Consider the following 27,778-nt stretch of genomic DNA (forward strand, 5'->3'; position numbering starts at 1 on the left):
TGCGCGGCCTCAGCAGCTGGGGGAGACGGAAGTGGTGAGAGCGCGGCCTCGGAGGGTCGGGCGGACGCCGCCTGGGTGAGTCACCGTGCCCCGTGCACTGCCAGTCTGGGAACCGCAACGGCTGCGTCTTGCCCCGCCCCGCCCCAGCCCCTCCGGTTTTCATGAGCCCCGCCCTCTGTCATTCGGGGCCCCGCCTCCGAATCTTTAGGCTCCGCCCCTAGAACCTGGACACCTGGGCTCTTCTGCCAACCTGGCCCGCCCCCCCGGGGCCCCATCCCTTTGATCTGGGAGCCCGGGGCATCCCAGGCCTGGTCCCTGTCCTTCCTTTCCTCCCTCCCTCCGTTTCCCTGAGGCTGCGTGCCAGTGGGCGGTGAGGCAGCACCTCTGGCTTGCCGCTTGCTGGCTCCCCCGTGAGGAAGGGTGGGCTGTGATCAGGGAGGCGGGCAGAACCACAGATGGAGGCTTTTATCCCCACAGCCTTCCGCAGGGCACTGCCAGACGGCTCCTGAGCTCGGCTAGCAGGCATGAAGGAAAGTGTCAGTAAAACCTGGGCCTGGCTCCTTAAGTGGGCCAAGGAGGCCCATCCTGAATTTCTGTTGCTTGGGCCCATTTGACAGGTACTGACTCTGAGGCCTTGAACAGGCCTGATTCTGTCCCTGCTGTGTGTGGCCTCCCACAAACCTGCATCCCACCTGGTGTCAAGTACACTCAGCAGGACCTATCCAGCCCTGCCGCCTTCTGCTCACAGGTTGTGGTCCCCTCCCTCTTGTCCTCTGCTCTGGACTCTGCCCCCAGTAAACAGGTCAGGTGGGTGCTACTCCCAGACTTAGAGGCTGGCAGAGCATTCCTGTGGATTCATATCCCTACCAAGGCCCGAAGTAAGTCCTGGTTGGGCAGCCTCTCTTTTCAGAGTTGGAAGTTCTTTTGCTCTCTCAAAAAGAATAGGGTTGGGAGTGTTCTTCTCCTTCTGGTCTCAGAATCAGGACCCTTGAGTTTTGCTGAATAATCTTGGATGACACTCATTCCTGCTCCAGAACTTTGTGGCTGACTTCATGCCCTGCAGAATCACTTGTTGCTTTCTCCCCAGGTAGCTCGCATTGCCTCTGTCTGGCATGGGGACTTGGGGAGAGGCTGGATTCTCTGTGAGATTCTCTGCAGAGGTCCGGAGTAGATGTGTAGCATTTGCTGATTCTAAGGTAATATTAATGGTGCTCTTGAATCGTATGTTTCTCTGTCTTCTTACAGTAAGAAGCAGGCAGCCAGGACCCTCACCACAGTAGAATGGTGAGTACTCCTTTTCCTCAGACCTTTGTGTTTTCTGTAATCCTGTCTTTCTCCATGAAGCTGCCCTGCCCCTCCTGGACCTTGAGCTCCAGGCTACTCTGTTCAGCTCCTAAACAGGTTCATCTGCCCTGGAAATAAATTAGGGTTTCTTTAGATTGCAGAACATCAGCCAGTATATGGCCGTGGGACATGGAGCCTGTAGAAGTCTTTTTTTGCACATGCTATTGCCATTCTTTCCCTATACTACCTACTACTGGCACTCTTAGCCTTTTATAATGGCCCTTTTCTTGCGTCCCTGGTGGAAGCTCTCTGTTCTTTCTGTGAAAAACCAGGCCTTCTTTATCTCAAGATCCTTGTACTTCCTAGTGGGCCCCTTGAATATTGTCGGTCCTGTATCGAGTGACTCCACCAAAACAGTGGGGCTTCGCCAGCTCTAAGGCGCTGCTGTTAAGCTACTGCAGCCAATAGCTGACTGGATATACAGCAGGATAGCGGCCTCAAGGTGCCCAGAATATCACTGGGTTGTGCTGGGGCTGGGGTGGGGTGGCGGTTATAATGATCCTGTGTACTCTTCCACTGACTGTAAGTGCTCTTCTCTCACCTCAAGTTCAGAGAACCCGTTACTTTATCCCTGAGAACTAGGAGAGGAAGCAGTGAGATAAGACAGTGGAGAATTGTAGGCCCTGGCCCATACCAGGCCCTCTCCTCTGGCTATATCTTTTCAGTTCCAAACTTTAGGTGTCCTCTGTACTTAGGGACATGTTAGGGAATTCAGCTGGTGAGAGGACTCTCTCCTTCCCTCCACAGGCATGTGGGTATGTGGTGTGTGTAGTATTGTTCTGGTATCTTCTTAGAAAGCTTGCTGGTCTTGGTCCCCACCAAAATGATAGCCCCTTTCCTTTTTCTCTTCTGTGATACCCTGAAAAGACTGTTGGCTTCGGAGTTAGCCTAGTCTAATTTTGAGTCCTAGCATTACCACTTAAATAGCTTAGGTAAATGGCATATTTTCTTTCTAAGGCTTACTCTCACCAATAAAACAGGATAAGGCTTAATCTGGGGGGAGCTGAAAGGTTTTAGTGAGATAATGTTTGGAACATGTCTGGCTCATAGTAGACACTTAATACAATGTCAGGCTTTCTCCTATTCTTCCCTTACCCTCAAAACAAAACCAAAGTCCTGGTTTCTAAAAGTGACCAGGCACAGGCAAGCGTGGGGTTCTGACCAGCTCCTTCTGTGACTCCTGGTGGCACTTTGAGCCTTTCACTGCTCCCTATTCCTTGGCCCTGCCAACTACTCAACTCCCTCTATACTCTTGGGTTTCAAGTTTTGTTTTGCATGCTTCTGTGGTCTGTAGTTCCAGTCTTCTCTTGCCCAGCCTAAAAAATTCTTTTCCAAGAAAGACCTTCTTACCCAGATGTCAGAGGATGTGAAACTAAGGAGAGGTGGAGCTTAAAGAGTAGGGGTGGGAGAAGTCTTGGAATAAAACATGTAGAGAACTTCCCTTTCAGGAGTGTGGAGTGACCGACTGGCATAGATCAGCGTCCGTTCTAAGGGGCAAAAAAAGGGAATGGGATTTAGTGAGGTCAGGGGATTGGAGGACACTGATGGACAAGGGTATGGTGGGTGGTGGTTTGGGTGGGAAAGCCTTGGAACTGGAAAGGGCACTGGGTGGAGGTAGGTGAGCTCCATTTTGGGAATTCAGAACAGGCTTTGGGGGAACTCAGGGTGGGGAAGAGCATGGGGATGGAGTGGGAAAAGGGGTGTGTGTGGGGTCGCTCACCTGGGACTATGGGAAATGAGAAGATGTGGTAGGTCTTGCTTTACCCTTTCACGCGGTCTGGGGGCAGTTCCGCAGCCCGAAAGCCCCTGGACTTCCCCAGAGGACGCCCTCGCACGCGGCGGAGGGGCTCCGAGGAGGGAGGAGCCTGGAGCTATGGGCGGGGCCGCGAGGATCCGCCCCGTCTCCGCCCTCCTCACGCTGCTAGGTCTCTCCCCTCCCTTCCGCGCTCGTGCGGGAGGGCGGAGCCGGGCTCGCTCCATTGTGGAGAGTAGGGGAGAGGCGCGCGGGAGTCGCGCGGAGGCCCCGCCGCCAGCGCGCTCGCCTCTTGGCCGCCGCGGCTGCACCTGGCAGGCACCGCAGCCGGGATGCGGCGGGCGCCCGGCACTGGCGGGCAGCGCAGCGGCTCCGGGGACATGTGCGCTGGCCCAGACCGCCCGCGACCATGAGCCTGACCGCCCGCGTCTCCTGCTCTATGCTAAGCTGCTTCGTAAGTGTTGGCTTCGCCTCGGAGCCCAGGGGTCCTAATGTTTGCTGCACCCGCAGCCCCGCCCAGGGCCAGTCCTTGAGATTCCGGATTTTAGCCCATCCCCCTTCCCTAGGCCCCTGGCAAGGGAGCGGGGCGTGGGGGGTGGGGGGCGGTCGGGTGGTTCCCTTTTCTTTCTTGGACTTGCTTTCATCTTCGGGTGCCGGGGGATGTGGAAGGCCGGGGATGGAAATTCTTGACCCATCTTGGCCCCAGAGCCACTGCCCTTGACTGCAGATCTCCGGGCCCCGCCCTGCAGGGGTACATCCCTTTACCTCCGCCTCTCCATCTTGGTCCCACCCGCTGCATCCTTGCATGGGGATGTGGGATGTGGCTGGGATGTTAGGGGGCTGGTCGGGGGAACAGAGAATGTCTGAGCTGTTTCCCTGGCTCCAGTCCCCTCCCCCTTCCACCACTCCATCCTTCACCTGACACGCCAGTCTTTTCTCCTTGACTGTCCCCCAGACAGCCTCTCTTCTCCATCTTCCCTGCCTCTGCAGGGCTCCGTACCTCTGCATCATTCCCAGTCCTCCCCTCCTCCCCCCTCTGGCTAAATGCTCCTTCCCAGCTTCCCCCATCTGTCCTCTCAGATGTTCCCACCCTTCCCTCTCACCGCCCCCCTCCCCCATCCCTCGTGGGTGGCTGCCAGGCCTCCTCTCTCTGTCCCCTGGCCTTCCTTGGGTCTCCCAGTTTCTCCCAGGTGGCGTGGATCCCCTCTTCACCCCTCCCTGGTGGTTGAGAGAGGAGTTACTTTTCCCCCGCTGTGGTTATTCCTTAGGAATTCCCCTCTGGTCAGCAGGCAGGGCAGGTTGTTTGGCAGGTGATGGGGGCTCTTTAGCAGTGTGGTCCTAGCTGGGAGATAAGCTCAGCTCCAAAACACGTCCTCCTTTTGAAAGCAACCATGAAGGCCCTCTAGAGGCATGGGACTGAATCCCCCAACCCAGTCCTCTTTGTCTCCTTCACCTACCAGATCCTAGGTGCCTGTTTTCCCTCCCGTCTCTAAAGCCACCCACCACACCTGGTTCCTTTTTCTCAGGGCAGCACTTCCCATTCCCACTTCTGTCTTAGCCTTACATTAGTCTTTTTCTTCGTTTTTCTCTCTTCTTCCATTTGGGAAATTTTGATTCTCTTTAGTTCTGTGCTCTTTGAGGAGTGCAGATTCCCAGTTCCTCTTTGGACCTGACTCTTACCTGAGGCTTAATAGGCTTGAGTACTCCCCGGCCCCAACCAAGCCAGACCTCTTTTCTCTCCTCCGGTGACCAGAACCTTTACAAGTGTGTATGGGATGTATCCCGCTTTGTTGAGGGGAGGGGAGCAGAATGAGACCTAATGGGTCAAATGGAGCCCGGTGACTTAGGGCTGAGGCCTTCCCCACAGGGTGAGGAGGGGCCCCCCAGCCTGGAGTACATCCAAGCCAAGGATCTGTTCCCCCCCAAGGAACTAGTGAAAGAGGAGGAGAATCTGCAGGTAAGGAGGAGTTGTGGGCCCAGGGCCGGGGGTGGGACTCTGCCCAATTAAAAACACCCTTCCCTCCCTCCCCTCAAAAAAATATCTCCAGGGGAATCTAGTGCTGGGCTTTGGCTTCCTGTTTCCAGGTCTCTGGAGGGAGGGGAATCTGTCTATATGTGCGTTGTAGAGCCTTTGGCCCCAGGGAAGGAAAGGCAGCTTTCCTGTACCGCTGTTGCCTGGTGCTGTTACCGTGGAGAGGACTCTTCTGTTCTGCCTTGGCCCAGCTTTTCCAGAGGGAATCCCACAGATCGGGGTTTGGGGAGGGGAATGGAGAGGTGACTCACTTCTGGACTGAGGGTTCCTCTGCCCCCCGACAGGTGCCCTTTACAGTGCTGCAGGGTGAGGGAGTGGAGTTCCTGGGCCGGGCAGCTGATGCCCTCATTGCCATCTCCAACTACCGACTGCATATCAAGTTTAAAGATTCTGTCATCAACGTGAGTTCCTGTCTTGTTCTCCCACAGCCACGGCACAATCCCTGCCTGCTTCAAGGTGGGATTGTTCCAATACTCTACTGGATCGTGTCTCCAAACAGTTGGGGTTCCCTTCTTTTTCTCACCAAACTTCTATTTTCCTGCCTCATTCTCCTAATTATAGGTCTGCCTTTCTGCCTCTCTCTCATTCTTTCATCCCCTCTTCTCCCTTTCCTTTACTCTGTTGCTGGCCTTCTAAGGGGTGCAGTGGCATTGTTGGAAGAATGCCACTTGCCAACTGTGTGGCCTTGGTCAAGTCACCCAACTCAGGCTCAATTTCTTCCCTAATAATTTGTTGTGAAAACACCTGGCTTACAGGGTTCTTGTGGTTATTAATTAAGGTCCTGTATGTAGAGGACCCAGCACAGTTCCTAGGCACTTAACTGGCCCTGAGTAAATGTGGGTTTCCTCCCTAGTATTGATATATCGGCATCTGGGCTGGGGTGGGCATGACGAGTGACGGGAGTGGGGACCTGAGCTTCAGTTTGCCCTTCCTCTAAAGGTCCCCCTCCGGATGATTGACAGTGTGGAGAGCCGGGACATGTTCCAGTTGCACATCGCCTGCAAGGACTCCAAAGTGGTGAGGTGAGAACAGCGGGGCTGCACTCAGGCCTCTGCCCGAGTCCTGCCCGGGCCTCTCGGATGCGGGGTTCCTCTGCAGCAAGAAGGGAAAAATCCTGCCTTGTTTTCCCCATTTGGAAGAAAAGGTAGAAACCCTGTCTAGGTTGGGAGGTCAGTTTCCTGGCCCACAAGTATCTTGACCTGGAAAAATGGGGATAATGTGTAGCTCATGGGGTTGCCATAAGGGTTAAATAGGATACTGTGTGTGAAAGCACCTAGGGTTGGCGTACAGCACTTACATTATTATCGGCTCATTTATTAATTCACTTAACATTTATCGAGTACTCTCCTCTATAGCAGACTGTTCTAAGCACTGGAGATACAGCAGGGAAAAGAGACGAAATTTCTTACCTGCATGAAGCTAATATTCCAGTGGGGAGATAGCAACAGTAAATAATGAGTAAAATATGGGAAATGATGGTAAATGAAAGGTGAAAAATACAGCAGATAAAGGTGATCTGGAGTGCTTTGGGGGTGAAGTTTGTAGCTTTAAACAATGTGATCACAGAAGGTTGCATTGCAAAGGTGACATTTGAGTCAAGGCCTAAAGAAAGTGACCATGTGGGTATTTGAGTGAAGAGGGTGCCAGAGAGAGGGAGAGAACAGTGAGCGCAAAGGTCCTGAGGTGGGTATGTACCTGGCATATTTGAAGAATAGCAAGGAAGCTAGTGTAGCTGGAATGAAGTGTGGGTGAGAGTAGTGGAATATAAGATCTGAGAGGTAAGGGGGTGTCAGGCCGTCATAATGACTGGCTCTTACTTTGAGGGAAATGAGAAACCACTTCAGGGTTTCCTTTGACTGCAAAGGAAAGATGTGATCTGATTCATGTTTTATAGAATTGCTTTGGCTGCTATATCGTGAATACATGGAAGGGGGTCAGGGGAAAAAGTAAGGGCAGAAGCCGAGGGAATAGTCAAGCTATTGCATTTAGCCAAGTGAGAGAGCATGGTGGCCTGGCGAGGGTGGTAGTGGTCAAACTGGTGAGGAGTGGTCAGATTTTTTAAGGTAGAGATGACAGAATTTGCTCTCGGATTGGATATGGGAGAAAAAGGAGTCTGGAATGACTCCGAGGATTATTAAAAGAATGCCTAGTTTAGAGGCTGTTAGGTGCTCAGGTCTGTAGGGATTCAGGAGAATCCACAGTGGCCTTCCCTTCAGGGAGGTTGAGGTCCAGTTGCTGAAGGAAGATTTAATAGTGGCAGTATGCTATGAAAAAATGTACTGCTTAATACTCTAAGTGTATTAAGAATAAAAGAGGAAGGGGCCTTAAAATGGTGTGGGCTGGGAAGGCTCCAAAGAAGAGTTGTGACCGGAGCTATCTTCAGAGTGTCAGTAGGATGTGGCTTGGCCAAGACGAGGCATAATCAAGCAGAAGTGAAGAAAGAAGGAGACAGGAATGATGGGACAGGACTTCCTGCCTGAAGCCGGAGTCATGGGAGGCAACGTGGAGTAGCAGACCTTCAGGGACATGCGGTAGCATTTAGATTTGATACGAGAAATGAAATGGTAGGGCCCCCATTAGAAGGGGACTGATGTCTCAAGGACTGGAGTTCTTGGGAAGAGAATCGTCACAAAGATAAATTCGCTAGGGTGTTCGCCAGTGTCCCTGGTCCCCCCCAGGATCCCATGCCTTACTTCCTGCTTTAAAGCCTCTTCTCCCCGCAGCCTTCATGTGGCCTCGTTTTTGACCCTTATGGCCCCACTGCACACCTGCCCCTTGTCTCACTCTGGGGCTTCTTGCCTGGCAGGTGCCACTTCTCCACTTTCAAGCAGTGCCAAGAGTGGCTGTCACGGCTAAGCCGGGCCACGGCGAGACCTGCCAAGCCTGAAGACCTTTTTGCCTTTGCCTACCACGCCTGGTGCCTGGGGCTGACCGAGGAGGACCAGCACACCCACCTGTGTCAGCCAGGTAAGGCCCGGCTGTTTTCTTTGGGAGACTTCCTGTCTCTTGGTTCTTAACCCTCCTTCACTCCCAGCCGTGGTTCCCTCGGATACTGACAGGCGTGGGGGCTGTGTTGCAGGAGAGCACATACGATGTCGCCAGGAGGCTGAGCTCGCGAGGATGGGCTTCGATCTGCAGAATGTCTGGAGAGTCTCCCACATCAACAGCAACTACAAGTGAGAGGGCAGGGATGGGGGAACCAAAATACCCACCTAGACTTCGACCTTGCCGGGGACAGCTCCTGCTTCTGTGAGAGACGACGACTCCTGACTCACAAAGCCATCCCTGGGGATCTTGTCATCACATGTCTTGATCAGGCTTGGTGATCCCACCTGTTCTGTTCGCAGATTGTGCCCCAGTTACCCCCAGAAGCTGCTGGTTCCTGTGTGGATCACAGACAAAGAGCTGGAGAACGTGGCTTCCTTCCGCTCCTGGAAGCGGATTCCCGTGGTTGTGTATAGGTGAGGCAGTGGGGACAGGAAGTAGGGAGGACACTCTTTATGCAATAAAGAGTCAAGACTGGAGATTTGGCCTGGTTGACTGGGAACTGACACCCTGCAGGGAATGAAATAATTTCAAATCAAGAACTGCCTCAATTTTTTTCTCCTAAAGATGAGGCTTTTGGAGAATCCATTCACTTTACTTTTTTTTGGAGGGTGTGTGTGTGTGTATCTGTGTGTGTGTAAAATGTTGTGTTAGAAGAAGGGTCAGCAAACTGTTCCCTGTGAACCAAATCTAGCCTGCAGCCTGCTTTATGTACAGCCCAGAGCTGCGAATGATTTTTACATTTTTAAAAAGTTTTTTTTTAAAAAAAAAACAAACCAAAAAAACCCAGAAAGAAGAATGTGTGACAGAGAGTGGCTATGATGCGTGAAGCTGCACATTTATTGTTTGTTTCTGTCTGAAAAAGCTTGTGGGTCCCCTGCAGCAGAACATGAGAGCTAACATTAGAGCGAGGCAGGTAGTAGCTAGGAGGCTTGGAGTTGTTGCGCTCTGGGCTCAGGCTGGCTCTCCTGCTGGGTGTCTGTCTGTACCTGGAGCAGGTGCTGTGCAGATTCAAGAAGTCAAGGTCACCTTGGCAACACAGAGCCCAGTTGAGAAATGTGTGTGAGAGCGCTTTGTAAACTGTAAAGCCCTCTCGATATGTCAGGGGCTCTTGGTGGTTATTATCATGGCCTAGGTGAACGGGTAGCCCCTGTTGACTCTGGAGATCTTAGTTCTTGGTCTGGCTCCTGGGGCCTTGGTAGTAGGCCTGGGGGGTGGGGGCTGCCCCTGGCAAGGGCATGATGGCTTCTTCTGTTCTGTCAGACACCTACGCAATGGGGCCGCGATCGCCCGCTGCAGCCAGCCCGAGATCAGCTGGTGGGGCTGGCGCAATGCTGATGATGAGTACCTGGTCACGTCCATCGCTAAAGCCTGTGCTCTGGACCCGGGGACAAGGGCCACTGGGGGCTCCCTCAGCACTGGGAATAGTGATGCCAGCGAGGCATGCGACACTGACTTCGGTAAGGGGTGGGTGGTGCTGACGCCCTGGGGGCCAGGCCCCCACCTTGGCCTCTCTGGCTTTCAGGGAGTCCCCAGTGAGAGGATGGGAAGAAGACGACAACACACAGGGCGCCAGGGTCCCTGCCCTTTGGGAGGCTGTGGGGTGGCAGGGGACTCTAGTTGTATGCCTTCTTCTCTGAAAGGGAGTGTCCCTGGGTAGGGTGAGGCTGGGCTGGCTGACCCAGGGTCTGCTCCCGCCGCGGGTTTAGATTCCTCCTTGACTGCATGCTCTGGAGTGGAGAGCACAGCGGCCCCCCAGAAACTGCTGATCCTGGATGCTCGATCCTACACGGCGGCTGTGGCCAACCGGGCCAAGGGTGGAGGCTGTGAGTGTGAAGGTACTGCTGTTACCCCGGTGTCTGCAGCCAGTCTGTGCTCTGGGTGGCTTTGGTGAGGAGGGACCTGGGGGCAGCTCGTGTAGTGGAAAGCCAAACAACTTGGCTTGGACTCAAGACTCTGCCACTTAACTAGCTATGACTAAATTGCTTAATCTTAAGTTTTGTTTTCTTACCTGTCAAATGGGGATGAGAATAACAATGATGGGCATAGAGCAGCTACTATATGTTGAGAGTTTACTATATTGTCATTGCGAGTAGTACTATGACTGTCATCTGTCGTTAACATCATCACTACCATTAGTATATGGCTCGTGAGGATCCAGGCACAAGTGGTCTGCCCTGCCAGGGAAGCCCCGCCCACTTGTCCTGGATGCCTGTTTCCAGGACGTGCCCTCATGCTTCACTCTCCTCTGCATGTCTACAGAATACTATCCCAACTGTGAGGTCGTGTTCATGGGAATGGCCAACATCCATGCCATCCGGAACAGCTTCCAGTACCTTCGGGCTGTGTGTAGCCAGATGCCTGACCCCAGCAAGTAGGTGGTCCCTGCCCCAATTCCATTCTCCCTTGTGTTCTTCACCCAGTACTAGTCCTTAGGAGGTGAGAGAGGGAGCTGGGAAGTACGAGGTACAGGAGACCCGAGGGCCTGGGTGTAGCGGGCCAGTTCCAAGAGCACTTCTGCTTTTCAGCCAACACCTTGGAACAGCCACAGGACACTGGGTTCCCTTTGTGTGGATCCTGTGTCCTACTTAAAGAACACAGAGAACTGGGGAAAGAATGGCTAAATGTGCAAGCGATGTTTCCCATTCCTCCCTCGGTCCCAAGTCTCGTGTCTGCCTCAGGTCTTGTCTTCCTTCCTTTCCTGCTGGATATCTCCTGGCGGAAGAGCCATGGACTGGACCTCTTGGCTCCAGCCCTCATTAGGGACCCCATTAGGTGTGGCTGGCCATGGGCCAGGGAGAGACTGTTGGAGCCTCAGCGCCCTCGGTGACAGACTTGATTTCTGCTCTTGCATAGCTGGTTGTCGGCCCTGGAGAGCACCAAATGGCTACAGCACTTGTCGGTGATGCTGAAGGCAGCTGTGCTTGTGGCTAATACCGTAGACCGGGAAGGCAGGCCTGTGCTGGTACACTGCTCAGACGGCTGGGACCGGACGCCACAGATTGTAGCCCTGGCCAAAATACTATTGGACCCGTATTATAGGACGTTGGAGGTATTGAGTGGGGTTGAGTGGGAAAGGACAGGGGGGCGGGGAAAGCTCTGGGCCTTCTGGATCTGGCTTGGGGATCTCTCAGTGGAGGCCATTGGTGGCTTTGAGTCCTAGGATCGGTTCTGCTCTGCTCTGAAGCTGCCAGCTCCTCGCTTTGGGCATCCCCAGGGGAGTAACATGCCAGCCTTTCCAGAAGGGCCTGTGCTTAGACTCTCTTTTGCAGGGCTTCCAAGTTTTAGTAGAATCTGACTGGCTGGATTTTGGGCACAAGTTTGGAGATCGCTGTGGCCACCAGGAGAATGCAGAGGACCAAAATGAGCAATGCCCTGTGTTCCTCCAGTGGCTTGATTCTGTCCATCAGCTGCTCAAGCAGTTCCCCTGCCTGTTTGAGTTTAATGAAGCATTCCTGGTAAGTCCTGGAGCCCGTGGCCAGGGTCAGGGGGGAGGTGGCCAAGGCTCCCAGGTGCAAGCTGTTTTGGCCCTCTAGGTAAAGCTGGTGCAGCACACATACTCCTGCCTCTACGGCACGTTCCTGGCCAACAACCCTTGGGAGCGAGAGAAGCGCAACATCTATAAGCGGACCTGCTCTGTGTGGGCTCTCCTGCGAGCTGGCAATAAGAACTTCCATAACTTCCTCTACACACCTGGCTCAGACATGGTAAGTCCAAGCCCTTATCCTGTCAGTGCTGCTTGGAGACTAAGGAGAACAGGCTGAGTCAGTGGGGAGAACATAGAGCCAAAAGCTTAGGGAAGGAAGAGGGACCCGGAACAGCTCACGAGACACTCATACGGCACTGCTTCCCTAGGTCCTGCATCCTGTGTGTCACGTCCGGGCCCTCCACCTCTGGACAGCTGTTTATCTGCCAGCGTCGTCTCCGTGTACACTTGGGGAAGAGACCATGGATCTTTACCTTTCCCCGGTGGCTCAGAGCCAGGAATTTTCTGGCCGTTCTCTGGACAGGTAACTTTCTTGCTCTCTTCTCTCTCCACCAGGAAGGCAATACTGCTTTGTGTCTAGCCTCATGTTCTTTTATGAGTTGTTGAAAACAACTTCTTGAAGGAGTTGAAGTTGAAGGAAAAACTTGGCCCAGGGCTTGTAGCTAGCCTGGAGTGCACTCTGTGTGTCTTCAAGGTCCTCTCTTAAGATTGGGTTAACCTTCTTTCCTGGAGCTGCTCTCACCCTGTGTGACGTAGCCAAGCAAGGGACAGGAGAACAGAACAGAAAGGACTATTTCAGGAAGGTTTATGGGAATGGGCTTGATTTATGTTCACTGATAGAAGGCATTGATTGGGGCACTTCCAAAAGCATCTGATTCTCAGAGAAATGGGTTCCCAGAAGAGGGATGGCCTTCATGTTCTCCTGCAGGTAAAGGTCAGAATTTAGAGTTTTAATGTTTTAATTTATTTTGAGACAGAAAGAGAGAGAGGAAAAAAAAGAAGGTGATCTGGGGAGAGGCAGAGAGAGGAGAGCGAGAATTCCAAGCAGGCTCCTTGCCACCGGCACAGAGCCTGATGTGGGGCTCAGTCCCTCGAATTGTGAGATTATCACCTGAGCCAAAAATCAAGAGTTGGATGCTCAACCAACTGAGCCACCCAGGTCACCCAAAGGGCCAGAATTTAAAGGGAAACATAAAAATTAGAGTTATCTTCTGGCTGAATATCTGGGGGAAGTACAATCAGTGTTGTTTACGTTATAAGAGTAGCACATGTTCCCATCTTTAAAAAAAGTTGAACAATGTAAAAGTAGAAAATGAAAGTCCTTCCTCCCTGATCCTTGTCCCCATAGGTATCTGTCTGCTGCTAAGACTTTCGTGCTTGTCTTTCCTGATGTTTATGTCTACATAAATGTATCCATGCTTTCATATAGAAACGTTTTTAAAATACAAAAATTGGGGCAGTTGGGTGGCTCAGTTGGTTGAGTGGCAGACTTCAGCTCAGGTCATCATCTCGAGGTTCGTGAGTTCAAGCTGGGCTCGCTGCTATCAGCATGGAGCCTGATTTGGATCCTCTGTCCTCCCCTGCCTTTCTCTCTCTCTCAGCCCCTCCCCTACTCATGCTCTCTCTGTTTTAAAAATAAATAAACCATAGCAGGGGCGCCTGGGTGGCTTAGTCGGTTAAGCGTCCGACTTTCGCTTAGGTCATGATCTCGCGGTTTGTGGGTTCGGGCCCCGCGTCGGGCTCTGTGCTGACTGCCAGCTCAGAGCCTGGAGCCTGTTTCGGAGTCTGTGACTCCTTCTCTCTCTGACCCTCTCCTGCTCACATTGTCTCTCTCTCTCTCTCTCTCTCTCCCCCCTAGAAATAAAATTAAAAACTTTAAAAAATAAATAAATAAATAAACCACAGCAAAATAAAATACACAAACAGAACCCTGTTTTGCATATTGATGTGCAAATTGTCTTTCCCACTTTATATTAGGCTGTCACCCCTGTAAAGTACATATAAAGCTGCTGTTTTATTGCTTTAGTGGCTGAATATGTTAGCCTAAAATTAGAGTGTAGCATAATTTATATAACCAGTTTCCTATTGGTCATTCAGGTGATTTTTTAAAAATAATTACTGGGAGTGCTTTAATTAACATCCTTAACTATGTGTAAGTTTTCTAAAACAGTTGTAAAATACACATAATAGTTACCATCTGAACCATTTTTTAATTTTTAAGTTTTTATTTTAGTTTTAAAAAAATGTTTTTATTTATTACTGAGAGACACACAGAGACAGAGCGTGAGCGGGGGAGGGACAGAGAGAGGGGGAGATACAGAATCTGAAGGAGGCTCCAGGCTCTGAGCTGTCAGCACAGAGGCCAACGCAGGCCTCGAACCCACAAACCGCGAGATCATGACCTGAGCCGAAGTCAGACGCTCAGCCGACTGAGCCACTCAGGTGCCCCAAACCATTTTTGTAATAATTTTTTAAAGTTTATTTATTTTGAGAGAGGGACAGCACGAGTGGCGGAGGGGCAGAGAGAATAGGAGAGAGAGAGAATCCAAGTAGGCTCTGTGCTGTCAACACAGAGGCCAACACGGGGCTCAAGCTCACAAAACCGTGAGATCGTGACCTGAGCCGAAACCGAGATTCAGACGCTTAACTGACTGAGCCACCCAGGCACCTCATCATCTGAACCATTTTTAGGTGTACAGTTCAGTAGTATCACCTTATATATGTATCTTTGTGGTAGTATTTTTGCCAGATAAATTTCTAGAAATGAAAGTACTGGCTTTAAAGGATATGTACCTTTAGAATTTTGATCTTTGTTTCTTGGTGGAAGATTTTTATTTATTTGTTTGTTTATTTATTAAAGTTTATTTATTTTGAGAGAGAGCGTGCATGCCGTGTGTGAGCAGGGGAGGGGCAGAGAGAGAGATTCTGCACTGTCACCATGGAGCCTGATGTGGAGCTTGATCTCACAAACTGTGAGATCATGACCTGAGCCAAAATCAAGAGTCTGACACTTAACCGACTGAGTCACCCTGGCAGAAGACTTTTAAAGTTAAAAATATAGCTTAAATTATTGGTTGAATATTATAAAGGAAAACAAAAAACCCATCCCCCCAAATTATTGATTTTAGGGTCAGCAGCCCCATGGCTAGGCTTCAGGAATTCTGTGATTTTCCTTCTTCCCCAAACTATGCAGATTTGGGTATAGGTTCATAAGCTTACTTTGCCGAGGAGAGGACCCAGAGCTTTTTATCAGATTCTCAGTAAGTTCTGTGACTTGTGTAAAAATCACTGCCTTAAAGTTACTTCCTAATTTTTTGATTCAATAAGTGTTTTTTTAAACCTACTAGTTGCCCAGTACTAGGTTTAAGGGCTGTACCAAAGAAATACAAGATATTGATTCTATTTAAGTATTCTTTAAAAGCTGTAATAAGATAGATGTAGGAGAACTGCTACTAGAGAATAGTTCTAAGTCAGCATCCAAGCAAATAAGAATGTCTGTAGTTCAAAGCTATTAGAGAAATGAGAAGTCGGAAAGGGGTCATTTGGTGACTGTTTACTCAGAGAAGTTTTAATGGAAGATCAAACAGGAAATCTTGGCTTTTTTGTTCTCTAGCATCTGGCGCAGGGCCTTGCTCATTATAGGTGCTTTAACAAAGGCTTACATGAACAAACAAATGAATGGAGTACCTGGTAACAAGGTAGTGGAGAGGGGACCAAAGGAATTGGATGCATGAGAGTTAGTTGTTTTGGTTTGTTTTGCTTAAAAACAATTTTTTAAAGTTTATTTTTGAGAGAAAAAGAGATAGGTCATGAGCAGGGGAGGGACAGAGAGAGGGAGAGACACAGAATCTGAAGCAGGTTCCAGGCTCTGAGCTGTCAGCACAGATCCTGATGTGGGGCTCGAACCCATGAATTGTGAGAGCATGTCTTGAGCCAAAGTTGGACGCTCAACCAACTGAGCCACTCATGCACCCCTACATGAGAGATAATTTAGAGAACAAAAGAAGAACCTCTTTGGAGCTGGCAGGAGTTAGGAAGGGGCCATTCTGAGGAATAGAAAGAAAGAAATACAGGATAGTTCGTTGAGGGCTTTAAGCATTACCCTAAGGAGTTTGATTCAGTTGTCAATAGGAAGTCATTGTAGGAAGTCATAGTGACCTGGTGACCATGGGATTTTTGGAGAACAAATCACTGAGCTGAGTAGTGGGAGACACAGAAAACAGCCAACGCTGTTGTAATTCAGACATGAGGGGAAGAGTCCTTGGAAAAGAGAAAGGATTAAAATCCTTAGGGGCGCCTAGGTGACTCAGTTGGTGAAGGATCCGACTTCGGCTCAGGTCATGATCTCACAGTCCGTGGGTTCGAGCCCCACATCAGGCTCTGTGCTGACAGCTCAGAGCCTGGAGCCTGCTTCGGATTCTGTGTCTCCCTCTCCCTCTGCCCCTCCCCCATTTGCTCTCTGTCTCTGTCTCTCAAAATAAAATAAAGACATAAAAAAAATTATAAAAAAACAATCCTTGAAGAGGAGTCATTAGCAGATTATGAAGTGACTGAGTGTGGGAGGTTAGAAGTGAAGAGTAAAGAGGATCCATCAAAGAAAGGTCTCGAGTTCCTGAGCTTAGAAACTGCATGGATAGGGGCGCCTGAGTGGCCTAGTCGGTTAAGCGTCCGACTTTTGCTTAGGTCATGATCTCGTGGTTCGTGGGTTCGAGCCCCACATCGGGCTCTGTGCTGACTGCCAGCTCAGAGCCTGGAGCCTGTTCCAGTCTGTGACTCCCTCTCTCTCTGACCCTCCCCTGCTCACGCTGTGTGTCTCTCTCTCTCTCTCCTAGAAATAAATTAAAAAAAAAAAAAGAAACTGCATGGATATTAGTACCAACCTAAAGATGTTGGGAAGTTGAGAAGACAGGTCAGTTCGGGGAGGAAGAGATAGATACAGGAAGTTTGGGATTGAAATATTAGCAAAGAGAAGGTGTGCTATAGGCAGTTCAAGATGGAGACTTGGATTTGGAGGACTAAATACCATGCAAATTAAAAAAAAAATGCTTTGTTTAACAGCTGGCCTGACTTACCTTTGGTTCTACCTTTCTCTAGATCAAAAATATCCTGTCGACACTCTTTTCTCTTTTTCCATTAAAGTACAACACATTCTGCTATACCCAGCTCAAATCCTACCTTTTCTATGTAGCTTTCTTTGACCACTCTATTTGAATGAGTTGTCTTTGTTTTAAACTCCTCAGGCATTATTGTCTCTACCAGTATTAGTGATTAAACCTTCTGTGTAGGTAGTAATTAGCTGTGGAGGATGGCAGACTGTTGATACTATTGAATCTGGGTCAAGAATACATGGGAGGTCTTCTACTTCTTTTGTATGTTTGAAAGTTTCCATAATAAAAAAGTAAAACAAAATAAAGGATGGGGGGGAACAAAGTTAGCTTTGGTACTTTTTAAAAATACAGCTGCCTGGGTCTCGCTCTTGGCCATTCTCATTCATAGGGTCTTAGATGGGCCTGGTTGTCTATATATCTAGAAGATCCAGAGGAGCTCCTAATGTACGCCAAATATTGAATCCCACTGGTCTGTTTCATTCAGTTGGTACCCAACTATGGATACTTGATGTTAGATTTTAAGGTCACTTACTTATTCCTCAAATTGTTTGATTGGCCAGTGCTGGGGGTTCAAATAAGAGACAATGCTCCCCTCAAGGCACTTTTATAGTAGGAGGGAAACAAGTAAATAGTAAGTTTGGTAGTATAGAAAGTATTGAGCAATGTGCTTTGAAGTGGATTGTTTTGTTTAATCTTCACGATGGCTTTAAGAAGTAGATGGGGCGCCTGGGTGGCTCAGTCGGTTAGGCGTCTGACTTCATCTCAGGTCATGATCTCATGGTTCCTGGGTTCGAGCCCTGCATCGGGCTCTGTGCTGACAGCTAGCTCAGAGCCTGGAGCCTGTTTCAGATTCTGTGTCTCCTTCTCTCTCTGACCCTCCCCTGCTCACGCTCTCTCTCTCAGAAATAAATAAAACATTAAAAAAAAAAAAAAAAAAAGAAGTAGATACTATTACCTTTCTCTGATAGATGAGGGGACAGAGGCTTAGAGAAGTTAAGGTCACGTAGTTAAAAAATTGCCAAGCCGGGATTTGAGCCCAGGCTTTGGGACTCCAGAGACTGTAATCATAACCATTCCTGTTGCCTTCCTGGAATTTCATACCATACACACACACAAAATCAAAACTGATCACAGAAGTAAAATCACACATAAAAATATTTAAAAAACATACGGGGCGCCTGGGTGGCTTAGTCGGTTAAGCGTCCGACTTTCGCTTAGGTCATGATCTCGCGGTTCGTGGGTTCGGGCCCCGCGTCGGGCTCTGTGCTGACTGCCAGCTCAGAGCCTGGAGCCTGTTTCAGTCTGTGACTCCCTCTCTCTCTGACCCTCCCCTGCTCACGCTGTCTCTCTCTCTCCTAGAAATAAATAAAACATTAAAAAAATTTAAAAAAAAATATTTAAAAAACATAATAAGATGTTTTTTAAACCTGAGTGGCTCAGTGGTTGAGTGTCTGACTCTTTTAAAAAATTTTTTTAATGTTTTTAATTTTATTTTTGAGAGAGAGAGAGAGAGAGAGAGAGAGCGAGCGAGCAAGCATGAGTGGAGGAACGGTAGAGAGACAGGGAGACACAGGATCTGAAGCAGGCTCCAGGCTCTGAGCTGTCAGCACAAAGCCTGACTCAGGGCTCGAACTCAGGAACCACGAGATCATGACCTGAACTGAAGTTGGCTCTCAACTGTCTGAGCCACCCAGGGGCTGCCCCCCTGCCCTTTTTTTTTTTTTAATTTTTTTTAATGTGAGCGTCTGACTCTTGGTTTTGGTCCAGGTCATGATTTTGTGGTACACAGGACTGAGCCCTGAGTTAGGCTCTGTGTTGATAGCTTGGAGCCTGTTTGGGGTTTCTCTCCTCTTTCTTTGCCCCTCCTCCCACTTGCACACGTGCATGTGATCTCTCTCAAAATAAACATTTTTAAAAAATTTTTTTAATGTTTTATTTATTTCTAGGAGAGAGAGAGAGACAGCGTGAGCAGGGGAGGGTCAGAGAGAGAGGGAGTGACAGACTCTGAAACAGGCTCCAGGCTCCGAGCTGGCAGTCAGCACAGAGCCCGACGCGGGGCTCGAACCCGCGAACCGCGAGATCATGACCTAAGCGAAAGTCGGACGCTTAACCGACTAAGCCACCCAGGCGCCCCTCAAAATTAACATTTTTAAAAAACAAACTAAAAAAAAAATCCCATAAGTTTCAACAACCAAACACTTAAAAAATCAGCTATATTTTAACTCCAGCTTTAGGGATTTTTCTGTATGGGCTGGATTGACGGAGGCATCTGAAAATAAGAGTCCAGTTAAGTTTCCACTGTTTCCTGGCAAATTTCCCTCAAGGTTTTGATGCTCAAAGGACTTTTGAAATGTGTTAAGAATCAGACATTCTGGAAAACGTCTGTTACCCATTTGGTGTGCACGAATGCTTCTAGAACTCTTTTGAGTGCCTTCTGCTAGGGGAATTTCCCATGGTGACTTAGGACTCTGAGGCTTGCGCTGCTGCTAAGGGGTTGTAAAGGGCTGTGCTGGTTACGACTGTGATGGAGGGATCATTTCTGACAAGGAAGGCAGTAAAAATAAGAAGTCGTGAATGTAGTCTTAGTAAGTCTGTTCTTGTCTGCTTATAGTTTGAGTCCTCATAGCATCTCTATTATATAAGGTATAATCCATGATGATCATTTCATAGAGGAGGATAGTACATGTCTGAAAGGTTAAATAACTTTCGTAGAGTCATGTGGCTAATCATTGTCAGAACCAGTATCGTCTGGCTCCAAAACTGTCTTTCTTCCATCCTACCGTGTGTTATAGAAGTAGTTGGACATGAGATTTAAGGCTCAGGTATAGTCCTGGCTAGCATAGTAGATTTAGATGGCATCAACACAGAAAGCATTGCAACCATGGAGTGGTTGAGATTGCCCGGGAGATTGTGTAGGGTGAGGACTGATAAAAGTTGGGGGCAGATCTTAAGTTCTGGAGGACAGAGTTCATGTCCTTCACTTTTTGCAGAGTAGCCGTATTGCAATGAACATTGGTTGTTTGAAATCTTAAATGTTACGTCTTGTCAGCTCTGGCTTTGATGTTGCTTCAATGGCCTGATTCTGCATATTGGAGGTAGCTCCCATTTGCTGACCTGGAGGTGTGTTTGTCTTTCCAGATTACCTAAAACCAGATCTATGGATGATCTGCTTTCTGCCTGTGACACAAGCAGCCCCCTGACTCGCACATCCAGTGACCCTAACCTGAATAACCACTGTCAGGAGGCCAGAGCAAGCCTGGAGCCCTGGCACAGCAATCCTGAGGGCTCAGAGACCTTTGTGGAATCTGGGGTAGGAGGTCCTCAGCAGACTGTAGGAGAAATGGGTCTTCCTTCCCCTCTGCCCAGCAGCCAGAAAGACTACTTGAGCAATAAACCTTTCAAGAGTCAGAGAAGCTGCTCTCCAAGTTCTAAATTGCTTAGTACTGCAGTGCCCCAGGAAATGAAGAGCAACACCTCTGATCCCGAGATCAAAGTTCTGGAAGAGACTGAGGCCCCAGCTCTAGACCCTCCTGCCCATGACGAGCTGAGTAGGACTTTAGATGGCATGGAGGAGCCACCTGAGCGTTGTCCTGAGAAAGAAGCTGTCAGGGCACTCTCCGAAGTCATTTCCAACAAATGGAATGGAGTTTGTGATTTTCCTGAGTCTTCCCAGGACTCCATTTCAGGTGCCCCCCAACAGGCCCTGCTAGATTCCATGCTAGGTGTGCCCTCCGGATGTGCTCCAGATCACAGTCTGGGTACCCTTTGCAATCCACTGAGTGCTACCTGCCAGACTCCTTCAGAGCCAAGCACTGACTTCCTCAGCCAAGATCCCCCAAGGCCTGTGGCAAGGAGCTCCCACCAGGAACAGCCCAGCTCTGTGCCAGATATGATTCATAGGGAGGAATACACTGGCAAAAGAGGGAATAATAGGAATGGGCAGTTATTGGAAAATCCTCGCTTTGGGAAAGTGCCATTGGAATGGGCCCGAAAGCCAATTTCTCAGAGCCAGATCAGTGAGTTTTCCTTTTTAGGATCTAACTGGGATAGCTTCCAAGGAATGGTGACTTCATTCCCAAGTGGGGAGACCACCCCTCGGCGGCTGCTCTCCTATGGCTGTTGTAGCAAGAGGTCAAGCAATAAGCAGCTGCGGGCCACAGGACCCTGCTTTGGGGGCCAATGGGCTCAGAGAGAAGGGGTGAAATCACCGGTCTGTTCTAGTCATTCCAATGGACACTGTACTGGTCCAGGGGGAAAAAACAACCGGATGTGCTTGTCCGGTCACCCCAAGCAGGTCTCCAGCTCAAAGCCTGTTCCACTGAGCTGCCCTTCTCCAGTGCCTCCTCTCTATCTGGATGATGATGGACTGCCCTTTCCCACGGATGTGATTCAGCATAGATTACGGCAAATCGAAGCAGGGTACAAGCAAGAGGTAGAGCAGCTACGTCGACAGGTGCGTGAGCTTCAGATGAGGTTGGATATCCGTCACTGCTGTGCCCCTCCAGCAGAGCCTCCCATGGACTACGAGGATGATTTTGTAAGTATTCACTGCTGCTGTTTCTCTATTTATTCTCTCCATCCAGCCTTCCATCCATTCAACGTTTATTCATTGGGTACTTGCTGTGTGCCACTGTGTTAGGTGGTTGGTCTGTAGGATGAAGGACATAGTACCTGCTCTCAAGGAGCTCACAGTCTACACAGTCTATAGGAGAGATAAGCAGACAACTAGAATGATTTTTTAAAAAATGTTATTCTGGAAGGAAGCATCAGGTGTTTGGGGCTAGGGTGCAGTGAAAGCTTTCTTGAGAAGATAATACTTGAGGTGAGTGCAGAAGATTTTGTCATATTTGGCTAGGTAGACAGTGAAAAGGAAGTACCATTCTCAAAAGCATGGAGGCAATAATTACTCTGATAATGATGGCTTGAACAAAGGGATAAGGGGACATGTGTATGTGCTCACATGTGCACGTGTGCACACATGTGCATGTACAGGTGTGCTGGGGCCATGGAGGAGGGATTGGGCAGTGAGGTGGGAGCTGATATTGGAGAAGTAGACAGGGATTGGAAAGATCAGCTTGAGATCCCTTCTTGTGTGGATTCTCCCCTCAAGGCAGCATGATTTTTGGCCACTGAGAATCATGATCAGATTTGTATTTTTTTTCCCCAATGTTTATTTTTGAGAGAGAGAGAGAGAGAGAGCAGGGGAGGGGCAAAGAGAGAGGGAGACCGAGGATCTGAAGTGGGCTCTGTGCTGACAGCAGACAGCCTGACATGGGCCTCAAACTCATGAGCTGTGAGATCATGACCTGAGCCGAAGTCAGACACGTAACTGACTGAGCCACGCAAGCACCCCAGATTGGTATTTTTTGGGGGCGCCTGGGTGGCTCAGTTGGTTAAGCGTCTGACTTCGGCTCAGGTCATGATCTCACGGTTCGTGGGTTCGAGCCCCGCGTTGGGCTCTGTGCTGACAGCCAGCTCAGATCCTGGAGCCTGTTTTAGATTCTGTATCTCCCTCTCTTGCTGACCCTCCCCTGCTCACGCTGTCTCTCTGTCTCTCTCAGAAATAAAACCATTTATAAAAAAAAAATAAAATTAAATTAAAATACTTTTAAGTTTATTCATTTATTTATTTTTTTTTTTTTTTTTAAGTTTATTCATTTATTTTGAGAGAGACAGAGTGCGAGTGAGCACATGAGTGGAGGAGGGCCAGAGAGAGAGAGAAAGAGAGAATCTGAAACAGGCTCTCCATTCTGTCAGTGTGGAGCCAGATGCAGGGCTCAAACTCATGAATTGCAAAATCCAGACCTGGGCCAAAACCAAGTGAGTCAGACTCTTAACTCACTGAACCACCCAGGTGCCCCATCAGATTTGTATTTTAAGAATACTGTTCTAGCAGTGGTGTGTTAAGTGGATGAGGCACTTGAAGGCAGGTTGGGAGGCTGGTTAAGATGTTTTGGAATAATCCAAGTGAGAGATGATGAAGACTATCGAAGCTTTGCTGTGTTGGGAGCCTTCAGATTTGGGCACACAGTTCTTTTTTTTTTTTTTTTTATTTCTAGGAGAGAGAGAGAAACAACGTGAGTAAGGGAGGGTCAGAGAGAGAGGGAGTCACAGACTGAAACAGGCTCCAGGCTCTGAGGTGGCAGTCAGCACAGAGTGGGCACACAGTTCTTAAGAAGCTTCTAGGAGTCAGTTTCTTGGCCACAGCATCCTGCCACCAACACAGACATTTCCTCCTGTTAAGACATTCCCACTTGCCTGCTGCCCACTTACTGGGTTGGGATGGTCAAGGCTAACAACTTCTTAATATTCAGAGTGTTGATTTAGAACAGTAGCCAGCAAACTTTCTTGGTAAAGGGCCATATATTAAATACATCAGACTTTGTGGGACATATATTCTCTGCCCCAGCTGTTCATCTCCGCTGTCACAGTGCAAAAACAGCCATAGGCAATACGTAAAAAAGCGAGTATGCAGTCTTCCAGTAAAACTTGATTTACAAAAACAGGCAGTGGGCTAGATTTGGACTGTGGGCCATAGTTTGTGAATCCCTGGTTTTTGTTTTTTTTTTTTAATTTTTAAACTTTTCAAAATGTTTATTTTTGAGAAAGAGAGAGAAACAGCAAGAGAGAGACCGCGTGAGCAGGGGAGGGTCAGAGAGAGAGGGAGATACAGAATCTGCAGCAGGCTCTAGGCTCTGAGCTAGCAGTCAGTGGGCTTGAACCCACGAACTGTGAGATCATGACCTGAGCCGAAGTTGGATGCTTCACCAACTGAGCCACCAGGCGCCCTGTGAATCCCTGGTTTAGCATGTAATGAGAAATATGTCCATGCTATGATAAAGCATATTGGTTAAGAGCATGGGTCTGAATCCAAAATACATTTGACCTTTGAACAATATAGGGGTTAGGGTGTCAAACCCTTAGGTAGTCGAAAATCCACATACAACTTTTGAGTCCCCCGAAACTTAACTCCTAATAGCCTACTGTTGACCTGAAACCTGATAATATAGTCATTTAACATATATTTTGTATGTTAGATGTATTGTATGTTGCATTCTTACAATAAAGTAAGCTGGAGAAAAATTGTTACTAAGAATCATGAGGAAGAGAAAATAATACATTCATGGTACTATACTATATTTATTGAAAAATCTCTTCATACAGGTGGACTTGTGCAGTTCAAACCTGTGTTGTTCAAGGGTCAACTGTACCAGGTTTAAAATCTACATTTACTACTTAACTATCTCTTAACTTTCTCACTGCTTAGTTTCATTAGTTTATTTTACAAATAAGGATGATAATAATAATAGCGATAATAATATACGTCGTAAGATTCTTGGGAAGAATTAAAGAAGTTCATGCATGTAATATACCTAGAATAGTACCTAATGCATAGGAAGCAGTAAATGTTAGTGATGGTATTGATGTCTTTGCCGTTCTTCAGACATGTTTGAAGGAGTCAGATGGCAGTGATATAGAAGATTTTGGCTCTGATCACAGTGAAGACTGCCTGTCAGAAGCAAGCTGGGAACCTGTTGATAAGAAAGAGACTGAGGTATGTCCAGAAAAATATACTTTTGTGAAGCACTGAATTCTCCTATTTCTCAGAGATAAGTGACATGCTATAAACTGAACTCTCTCCTGGGTGAGTGTCTTCTTTTTAGGCAAGTAGTGGCCAACTATAAAGACAGACCTCATCATTTCCTCCTTGAATGCTTTCCTTATTGCAGTGTTGCTCTTCCACTTTGTTGACAAGGACCTGGAATTTTTCCTTGTGCCTTCTGTTAGGTGACTCGCTGGGTTCCAGACCATATGGCATCACATTGCTATAACTGTGACTGTGAATTCTGGTTGGCCAAACGAAGACACCATTGCCGGTAAGATGTTTTATATGGTTCTGTAAGGCTCATCAAGGAGTGGTGTACGTGTATCTGAGCTAAATTGAGTTCATCTGAAAATGGAGATAATCTTTATAGGGACTACTTTTATTTTCTGCCAACTTTTCTCTTTATTTACTTATGTAAGGCCTGTTAGAGTATCATTCGTGTCTTTTTTTTTTTTAATGTTAGAGAGAGAGAGAGAATCCCAAACAGGCTCTGCACTGTCAGCACAGAACCTGACGTGGGCCTTGAACTCACGAACTGTGAGATCATGACCTGAGCTGAAACCAAGAGTCGGACCTTTAACCGACTGAGCCACCCTGGGGCCCCAAGGATCATTCATTTCTGATGAGTTCTTCCCTCTTTGTCCTTTGGCAGAAATTGTGGGAATGTATTTTGTGCTGGGTGTTGCCACCTGAAGCTGCCCATTCCTGATCAACAACTGTATGACCCAGTGCTCGTCTGTAACTCCTGTTATGAACACATCCAAGTATCTCGTGCCAGGGAACTCATGAGCCAACATCTGAAGAAACCCATTGCTACAGCTTCCAGCTGAATGCCAGAGGAGATGACCTGTCCAATTTTAGCAGGTTTGAAGGGAGGATCTGCTTCAGGTGTAGTTTTGAAGGTTCCTTGGTGTGGCTCGTGAAATAACAGAGCTCAAAGATACCGTCTTGAGAAATCCTCCTTGGTACCATGAGACTGGAGCAGAGGAATTCCAGTTTGGCAGGAGGTCTTCTACTGATGAGACCCTCACCTTGGGGTAAAGGTCCTGATCCAGATCCAGAGTCTGAAAGCTAAATGTTGAGTTGGTGACTCCAGCTTTTGTCCTAGGGGTCACAAGACGATGATTTCATAGATACTGCCTGGTGATACGTGCCCCAAACAGCAATAGAAAGGCCTAAGTATAACCAAACTCCAAGCGATAAACAGATCCATCTCTCCTCCACCTTGAAAAAAGCAGATTCTAGTATATAAGATAGGAATTCCTATCCTATTTGAAATGAACTATATCCTGTTCCTCTGTGCTCTGTGTCTGTGCATGAAGGCTCAGTCTTTAGAGGCACTCCCTCTAGTTGCAGTAGTTCTGTCTTTCTGTGGAGTTTGGTTTCCAGACTGGTTCAGCAAGTAGAGATTTTGCTGTATTTTTCACTTGGCTCATCGGCCAACATCAGTGAATATTCAGTTTAGAGGGACAGTTCTAAGGAGTCAGACATTCTTGGGAGCAGAGGAAAGCTCTGCTGCTGTTCAGTCCTGGCAAAACTCGGTTATTTTGAGCTGCGAAGGCAGTCGTCTCTGTTACTCAGTGGCAGCTCTCGAGGTATGCACTGTGAAGAATGAGAAGGGAAAAGCAGAAATGATCCTTGTCAAATACTTGCTGATTGTGCCCTGCCCTTTGCGCCTGACTTTTCCTAGTTGTCCTGGTGCTAACACAGGAGTTACACCTTGATCCTCTCCTGGCATGAAAACGAAACAATGGATTTTTGTTGTTGTTCCATTGCCCACTTCCCTCATGTTGTCTTTCCCTTGGCTGCTGCCTCCTCTGGGTCACACTGCTTCTTATCCTGAACACTTGACACCTTGAGGGTAGAATTTAGCATTTGGTTTTTACCTCCTAGAATATGCTGTTTGGTATGTGAGGGTTTCAGTACAAATGCTGCTGTCTATTTCTGTGCACTTAACAATGGAACCCAAACAGAAGAGAATAAAGCCTTGATACCAAAATTGGGAGAGAAAATGTGTCCATTTGGACCAAACATTGTTTTTTTTGTTGTTGTTGTTTTGTTTCATCTTAATATGTACCAGTGGCACTTAACCAAAAGATACAGTGATATAGCCATGTACTGTGGTTGGGACAGATATAGTCTCCTTGACCCATAATGAAACCACTAGTATTTCCTTTATACATTTTCCTTAATGCATTGATGTATAAAAGGTAAATTACACTTAGGCTTGTCCTGTTTTAAAACTATGGTAGCTGTCTAACTGCTACTTTCACGTCGCTTCCTAGAAAAAAAATTTTCATTTGAAAATAACTAGGATCTGCATTTAGAACAAGAATTGTTATTTGTCCTGACCTTTTCTTCAGTCCTACAGAGAAGCATCTGTGCTTTTATACTTGTCATGGATGTAACCTAAAAAGTTTTGGCGTATTTAGGTCAGCCTAGCAGAACTTTTTTTTTCTCTTGTTTAAATGGAGTTGAATAATGGAGATTTGTGTCTGGGAAATTCCTGAGATCATTGAAAAAGTAACAAACTATTCCTTGTCTCTGATAACGTAAAATTCTCCTAAGCATTTTCTCAATCATTAAAATTTACTGCCAGTTGCGAGAGCGGCTTTTTAATTAACTTGACTTTCATTGCACTTCACTCTGCCTGTTTTCAGGGGGAGTAAGATTGGTGGTAACATTTGAGGAGACTGTATCTGTCTGCTTTGTGTGGCTGTTTTGAGGGACTGTCCCATCAGTGAACATACTGCATGGCCTTGGAGAGAGACTGGGCTCTCGGCTCAGATGTGTTCATCAAATACTCCTTTCAGAGCTCTTGTGGGTGTAAGTGACATGATGTGGCCAAAAATCCAAACTGTGCAGTTGCGTTGTGACAAACATGCAATGTGCTGTAAAAACTCAATACAATTTAAATAAAATCTCTATATTAGTGCTGCTTTGTTGGGTCTTTTTATTCATTTTAATTTCTAAGTAAACTTCGTACTCATTTTTTTCTTTGACCATGAGAAAGGACTAAAACATTATATTCCTTCCTCCCAACCATTTCCATTTTTAAAGTTTTTAAAATTTATTTACTTATTTTGAAAGTGAGGAGGGGTAGGGGCAGAGAGGGAGAGAATTCCAAGCAGGCTCCCTGCTGTCAGTGCAGAGCTGGAAGGTGGGGGTGGGAGGGGGATGGTGAGTTCTGGATTTCATGGAACATGAGATCATGGCTTAAGCAGAAATCAATAGCCAGAGCCTTAACCCACTGAAACACCAGGTGCCCCAATTTCCATTTTTAAATGGACCTTTCTTTTCTTTATATTTTTTCAGTGTTTGTTTATTTTTGAGAGAAAGGGCACGCTGGGGAGGGGCAGAGAGAGAGAGAAGCAGAGGGTCCTGAGAAGCAGGCTCCATGCTG

The 27,778-nt window shown here is 48.0% G+C and overlaps 1 protein-coding gene across 2 annotated transcripts; it reads left to right on the forward strand.

The window, feature by feature from the left end:
- Positions 1-27,313, forward strand: MTMR4 (myotubularin related protein 4). Of its 2 annotated transcripts, XM_039247346.1 has the most exons (19): positions 1-75; positions 1,246-1,284; positions 4,965-5,054; positions 5,414-5,530; positions 6,069-6,151; positions 7,936-8,096; positions 8,209-8,305; positions 8,477-8,590; positions 9,438-9,634; positions 9,884-10,012; positions 10,437-10,548; positions 11,031-11,226; positions 11,447-11,632; positions 11,711-11,881; positions 12,030-12,184; positions 19,908-21,306; positions 24,214-24,324; positions 24,558-24,646; positions 25,028-27,313. In XM_039247346.1, the coding sequence occupies exons 2-19, from the start codon at positions 1,282-1,284 to the stop codon at positions 25,203-25,205; spliced, it is 3,588 nt and encodes a 1,195-aa protein (XP_039103277.1). In that variant the 5' UTR covers positions 1-75; positions 1,246-1,281; the 3' UTR covers positions 25,206-27,313. The 2 variants fall into 2 exon arrangements, with proteins under 2 accessions (XP_039103277.1, XP_039103276.1); XM_039247345.1 differs by lacking the exons at positions 1-75; positions 1,246-1,284 and adding an exon at positions 3,342-3,551.
- Positions 27,314-27,778: the final 465 nt, after the last annotated feature.

The sequence above is a fragment of the Hyaena hyaena genome, unplaced genomic scaffold (genome assembly GCF_003009895.1).
Source record: "Hyaena hyaena isolate Hyena2069 unplaced genomic scaffold, ASM300989v1 scaffold_298, whole genome shotgun sequence".
Taxonomy (NCBI): Eukaryota; Metazoa; Chordata; class Mammalia; order Carnivora; family Hyaenidae; genus Hyaena; species Hyaena hyaena.